The sequence below is a fragment of the Nuphar pumila genome, chromosome 13 (assembly GCF_984573655.1).
Source record: "Nuphar pumila chromosome 13, dmNupPumi1.hap1.1, whole genome shotgun sequence".
In the NCBI taxonomy this organism is placed as follows: Eukaryota; Viridiplantae; Streptophyta; class Magnoliopsida; order Nymphaeales; family Nymphaeaceae; genus Nuphar; species Nuphar pumila.
The window spans coordinates 72,233,257-72,240,520 of NC_143261.1; the positions used below are offsets into that span (position 1 = coordinate 72,233,257).

A 7,264-nucleotide genomic window follows, 5' to 3' on the forward strand; every position below is an offset into this window, starting at 1 on the left:
AAAGATGAATGAAAAATATACATGTAAAATATGAACTATTTAAGTTTGATATAAACAATATATATTTTATATATAAATAGTATGAAATTCTTTTATTGTCGTCATGATTTTTTTGTATCCGATACTGTATACGAATCGGATTTTTACTCCGATTCAGGTGAGTTCCGTTTGCCCTTTATAGGCCGAGTCGTTCGGGAGTCGTAAACCCCAAAAGAGTTCCTCCTTCCTTAAGCCCTAAAACGCTCTCTTCCTTCAGCCATGAAGCTCGTCAGGTACCGGATTCCCCTCATTCTTCTTCTCGTTTTTTCTGGTTTTTCCTTTTTCCTTCTTTTTTTTTCTGGAAAAGAGTAGATCACGTTTGGTTATCTCTCTGCAAATCAGGTTCTTGATGAAGTTGAACAACGAGACGGTCTCCATCGAGCTCAAGAACGGAACCGTCGTCCATGGAACCATCACAGGTACGTTGCAGAAGCAAAAGATTTTCTTCCGATTTTTTTGCGTCTTTTGTTTGTTCGAAGGGTTCTTGATCTTTGTTGTTGTTAGCGTTTTATCTCGAACTCTGAAAATTAGGGTTTTAGGGGAAATGTTTCCTTGTGTTCCCAGTTTTTCTCTTCGTCACTTTCTTCAGCTTCTACTTGCATTTCGTTCTCCGGAAATACGTGGGTTTGTGGCCGTCTCTTTGTCTTCTACCCGTTCATGGGGCGATTTTTTAGGGATTTGAAAGATACTTTTTAGCAGAGAAGAACCCTAATATTTATGATGCGTTTGGTGGTATAACGCATCTTTTTCTTTTGGCATTTTTCCCATTTGGGTTGCTTCAGCCGACTCCACGAAGAGGGAACGGATTGATGATGAGGACCATGGTGTGCAGTATTTTGCTGGGTTGAAGATGATATATTTTTCTTTCTTCATTCGCTGTTTGCTAACTGCTTAATCAGTGGGCTATAAATGCAATACACACTCAATTCTCTCGTGTAGGAGAGAATCTGTAGGTGCTTGTGCTTTGGTGCTTTAGGCCATCTATTTGATAAAAAGGAAAATGATGCATGTAATGTGGCAATTTTTTTTCGCTTTTTTGCTGGCTGCGACTCCGTAGGCTTTGAGGCCCTGTTGTTATAGTTCAGAGCCTGACCAAATCTTTAGTCAACTTGGTTGTACTCTATGTAGCACAGGTGCTTCAGGATTCCTGGTATACTCATGTGGGTGCTATAACAACGTCGAAAAGGGAGATTCACCATGAAATTGGTTGCTTTAGAGTTTATAGACTTACAGATTTTAAGACTTCATTGATATATTCTTAGATGGATTGCCCAGCAATAAGGCAAAAGAGTACAATAAGGTTATTTTGTACACACATGAAGAAAAGCCGCTAGAGGGCTGAATATTTTCATTGTTTATCAGTTCTACAGTTCAGCCCCATTGTTTTGTAACTTCTACTAGGGTTATTGAAGCTGGCATCACCATGGTAAGGTTTCTGCATTAAGGAAAAAAAGAATTGAAGCTTAGTTTTGGTTCATTAGATCCATAATTGGTACACACTCCGTAGGTGCAATTAATTTTTCTCGATAATTGACATGTAATGTGCAATTGGAAACATGCACCTGAAGCATTCCATGTTGCATAAGTTATAGAAAACCTTATAGTTGGGAACAGTCCAGAGAAGATCTGTCTTTATAAGTATTGGGGTGGACTTCCAAGTGATTTTCATATTTGTTTGAGCAGGAAATAAACTTCAATGACATCTCATTAGATCCTAGAAATGATAATAATCATAATATACTTCATATAGGTAATAAGTAATTATGAAAAGTGTTCCATGCAGCTGGAGAAAGGTCTAGTTTTGTTGTGGATAAACCTGGTGTCTGCTTATGCATCCGAGTCTTAAATACTACTGATATTTTCATGATGTATTTGGAAATGATATTTCTTGGAAAATTATAAATATTGCTATCATGAAAATGTCATAAAATTGTCAGGAAATTCTAGGGAAAATATCATAATATTTTCTCTTTATTCTGTTCATTTGAAACCTGTTTTCTTACTGTTATTGACACTTTTCCACTCATTTTCGAGAAAGCATTGACAATTTTTTTTTTCTAATAAATTCCCTTGCTTTACACAGTTGCTAAGATTTTCTTAGAAAAAAGTGTTTCTTTGCCAGTTCTTCTGTCAAATCACCTTGTTGAGGAATTGTGAATAATGATATTGGTGATTATGTGCTGGAAGGATGTATGATTTTGGCTCCCCATATTTATTATAGAGAACAATTTGCAGTATCATACCATTAATGCTTATATGCATGTTGTTTCACTATTAGAGGGTGTTTGATGCACTGTCTATGCGCGTCGGTGGGCTCCACACACGCCCACTTGGTGTTGGTGCATCTCGTGGACACAATAATGTGGTCCGCCACTGTTCCGTGCCCCCCACATGGAACAACAGATGACGGACAGGCACGGATGCTAAAAAAATATATATATATATTTTTTGTTTTTTTGGGACACGTGGATAGGCCAGGACTGTGTCCTGTACTCTCCGCAGGCAGTACAGGACAGGACCTGCTTTCCTGTCTGCTGTCTGCGAAACGCCTCCTTAAGTGACTGTGAGCCTAAATTTTTTTTGAGACAAACCTGTCTGACTTGGTGTGGAATTACGACTGGATTGGCAACCAGGCCTAAGTAGATGTTGATTGGGTTGCTTGGACCTGCACCATTACATTCCAACTCATGACTCATCTGGATGGTGAGCTGCATGGCAATTTTAAAGCATTGTAAGCAAGACTTGTTGATTTTATTGATGGGTGACAGGATATGGATTAACCAACTTTTATGTCACACCTTTCTTCCAAAGAAAAATTTTTCTTATTCAGAAAAAGAGAAATTGTCTACCGAATTCTGCTAACTGAGTTGAGAATCTGAATGAACTCATTTGCAAATGGTCAATTGTCATTTACGGGGTTGCTGGATGTTGATAAAACCTTTGTTTGTCTTAAGTTCTTGCCGTTTTTTCAGCTATTCTTGAGAACCTCTGCGCTAGTGATGCATGGATGGAACAAATTGAGCACTATGAGTGGTTTTATTGCCCTCTCCCCATTTATTTGATTTCAATTTTTGAGTTGAGCATAGAAGGCATGCTTGGATCTAGTGTTTTCACCAGCCGCTGAAAAAACATCCTCCAAGACTGAACAGTATCTTTAAAGTAGGCCTCCGTCTGGAACTTTAGAAAAAGGCTATGAAGCCTAATTCAAGAGGGACTGACTGCTGTGTAATAGTTGGATATTCATCAGCAACCTGGTGGTAGACATCAAATTTCCTGTGCTTAATGAAACATGGCCATAGTTGCAGGACTCTCTCCTTGCCAGAAGCAAGCTCAGAAAAATGATTAAAAACCCTCTGGAAGACTTGGAAAACTAGCTCCCTCTCAGCTTTCAAAGGTTAATTAGGCAACACATGGAGTATGTGGCATCAACAACTCCTCCAGAGAATCTACCACCAAGGATAAATTTGATTCTTTCAGATGAAATTTAAAAGTATGTTCAGGAAGCTGAACCAAACAGATCCCATCTTCAATTATAGGGTTGGGAACGGTAGAAAGTAGGGAGGAAAGCGGAATTGTGTTAGGAAGCAAGTCATGGGCTATGGGGTTTCCAATCCTCTAACTGGTGCAATTGAAAGAAATGATAGATGGGTTGATGAAGGGAACACGAAACAAGTGGGAAAGGGCAGGGGTTGAATATTGGTAACAACAGGCCATGGGAGAGTGGAAAGTAGTGAGAAGAAAGGGGGAAGAGGCTAAGCAGAGATATGATCCAATCTAAATTGTAGCTTGCTCCAAAGTCCTTATATAGCGCATCCATCTAGTTCTCCCTGCACCAATATTCTTCCTGTTCAGAAGTCTAGGGCTTTAGTATTGGCACAATTAAGACCTTAATATTGTGCTAATGTTTTGATGCAACTTTGGGTTGCATTATATGATTGTTGGCTGTTTCTCTCGAAAAAGGAAAACGAAAGATTGTAGGCTGTTTCCTTCCAAAAAGGAAAAAGAAAGATTGTCGGCTGTTATGAGGACATGCCTTTGGAATAATAGATTCATATGCATGGTTAAGGTGTTATCTGTTTGGGTTCATCACCTGGTCTTGTGGTACCCTTTTTTTTGCAACCCTAATTATGGTCCTAGTGCATCTATTGAGTAGTGATGCAGGATTCAATACATAGACATGGAAACATATTTACAGATAAGTTTCTTGCAACTTAAAAATTTAATAGAAATAATATTGTTCTAAAATTGGGCTCTAATCGAATACACACATGCACACACACACACACACATCTATTGCTAAAATCTAGTTCTTAATAGAACAGAGACACAAGTACACACATGCAGATCCTTTTTTTTATGTACCAGGTCTTTTTACTGATAACAATTTTTGAAGTTCTGTGGTTACACTTTCTGTTGGCACCGTGAATGCTATTGTAGTGTTCTTTACAGTTTTTAAAATTTCATGATGAATATTTTTGTTGTTATTCACCCTTTATACAAACATTTTGCCAACATCTTAGAGAACTTCCAATTAAGGTAAGGTAATTTTTTTTTGCATTCAAATAGGTTTCTGGATGAAGAGGTTAAATAGAGTGTTAATTTTCCTAGGCAACCGTATGGCTTTTAATATCTCCAAAATGCCTTGAAAGTTAGGTGATGCCAACGCCTGTAAGCTTGTTTTGGGAAAGACTAAAGCTAACTTCTTAGATATTTGTTCCTGGACTTAGGAGGCATTCTCCAGCCACAGATTTCAGGGGTTTCTTGCCTTCTTTTTAGGTTTGCTGAAGGTTGTCCTCTATTCTAGGAATAGGCCTTATGCACAATATGCCAGGAATATGTTTCATCCATTATCACCAATATCAGCGATATTTTGAAAATATAGAGAGAAATACCAATGTTTTAAGTTTGCCAATGAAGGGAATATCTTGCGATATTTTCAAAATGTTGCCAGAAGACCAAATATTGCGATATTTTTTGTGGAAAACTCTTTTTTTTAAGTTTGCATTTTCTATTTTTTTGTTTCTTTTATATTTTAAAACATTTAAAACATGTTTCTTTATATTTTTGGAAGAAAAATAATGCAAAACTTATTATTTTCTTAGTTTTTTTGTTGTTATTTATACTTTTTTCAATTTTTTAAACTCCCAAGAGATTTCCAAGATTTTTTAACTTTTGAAAATCTCTCCGAGAAATATCCTCGCTGAGATATACCTTGAACGATATAGGTGATTATGGTTTTATCTAGGACTTGCCAACTGTGAGCCATTAAACATGACTTTCTGTTGCTTAGGCAATGGCCTCCCTGAAAACTTGAAAGAAGGCTATAATGCTTGATCATCTCTATTCCTTTTTTTCACTGTGTTGTCGTTTTCTTTTGTGTATAAAACTGGTTGTGCAGGTGTTGAGTATGCATCTATTACTTGTGGCATGTAATCAAATGCATGGTGCGCCCACACATCATGCATATCTTAAATACAAGTTTTTTCCATGTATTGGAAGAATTACATGGATGCATCAAAATCGGATGATTCAAGAGCGTGTTCTTATGAAACCAAACCTGTAGATTACATCCATACAGTTAGATTCACGAGAAAAGAATAAAAAATTCATAAAAATTGCAGTTCACACATTAGTTCTCATATTCTAGTGACTATATGTATATGTGTGTGTGTGTGTGTGTGTGTGTGTGTGCACATGCCCGTGTCCTTTCCCTTTTCTTGCAGTTAATCTGATGTCTTTTGGCTTATGCAGGGGTGGATATTAGTATGAACACGCATCTGAAGACAGTGAAACTAACCCTAAAAGGCAAAAACCCGGTGACTCTCGATCACCTCAGTGTGCGTGGCAACAATATCCGATACTATATCCTTCCTGACAGCTTGAACCTGGAGACTTTATTGGTTGAGGAGACGCCAAGAGTGAAGCCCAAGAAACCGACTGCAGGTGCATTTCTATTCACTGATCTTCTATCATGCTGTCTTTTACTTTTTTGGTTCTTTTAGTTTGACAAGCCTGCTACTCTCATAGGCCTGGTTTCCTCATCTCTTTATGTTTCATATGGTAAAGTTTTCCCATCCACGTCGAAATAGTTTAATAGCCATTGTGGAATCAATGAGGAATATGGTCTTCATCTTAGGTTGTGTTGACATAGCAGGCACTCCTGTCCTGGGACATTTGTGCTTCTGCTACATCAGGACCAACTCCACATTTAGGCTCTGTTTGGGAGCTGGAGATGAGAGGGGAGATGATATTTAACGAGGATTTAATAAATACCACCTAGCCCTGTTTTGGGAGAAAAGAATGGTGTTGGGAGATGGGCCATTTTCAACTACATCCTCACAAGGATATTGATCTCCCATTTTCTTCTCAACTCCCTTCACCCCTCTCATCTCCTCCCCAACACTGTCTCCCCAAACAGAGCCTTAGTGTAGCTATTCATTGTTTGGATGATTTGGGTACGGTTGCATTAGCCAAGAGAGGATGGAAGCAAACTTTTCCCTCTCCATGTGCAGGCAGTCTTGTTTTTGTAAAGAATGTTAGATTTATTTCACCCATTGATATACTTTGTCTCTTTTAAAACTTTCTCAGGGAGGCCTGTGGGACGTGGTCGGGGCCGTGGTCGTGGGCGTGGACGTGGGCGTGGACGCTAGTTATAAGCTGTGTGATTTTACCTATTTTTGTGCTTTCATATTTTTATTGCTCCTGCTTATGTACAAAGAGTGTACCTGCTTTGGTTGGATTACCTTGGTTTTAACCAAGGCAGTCTGTTTGTGATGAGCATGAAAAATCTGGTTATACGTAGACAGAGAGATCTGGTTTACTATGTTAGAGACTATATCTTCAAGCCTGAATCAAGTTGAAACAACAACATTGAACGCCTAGTTGGTTCCATCTGCGTGAAAACCCTGTTTGTTTCATTGTGTTGGCTGTATGATGACTTGACCACCTTGGTCCAAGTCAAATTGCAACTCATGTGACCCAGACCCATCATAAGGCAATGGTTTTTCAACAAAGCTTCACCGTGCTTGGTTTGTTGGCCACCTCAGAGAGACTAGACACGTGGCTCTCGATCCGTGATGGCTTGAATTTGTCGTGGGCCTACAAGTTTGGCAAGTCCGAAGCCCTGTTTAGAACATGTTGCGCTGGACTTATTCTCAAGGGGGCATCATTTTGGAGCACTGCTTATTAGAGGCTATCCGCAGTTTGAAGAAAACTTTCAGTTTCA

General features: G+C 38.7%; 1 protein-coding gene across 1 annotated transcript; it reads left to right on the forward strand.

Annotated features, from left to right (window-relative positions):
• Positions 1-211: 211 nt before the first annotated feature.
• Positions 212-6,912, forward strand: LOC149818684 (small nuclear ribonucleoprotein SmD1a-like). The gene is made up of 4 exons (XM_089985362.1): positions 212-272; positions 382-458; positions 5,791-5,982; positions 6,628-6,912. Exons 1-4 carry the CDS (start codon positions 259-261, stop codon positions 6,687-6,689), a joined length of 345 nt encoding a protein of 114 aa, XP_089841488.1. The 5' UTR covers positions 212-258; the 3' UTR covers positions 6,690-6,912.
• The last annotated feature ends 352 nt before the right edge of the window (positions 6,913-7,264 follow it).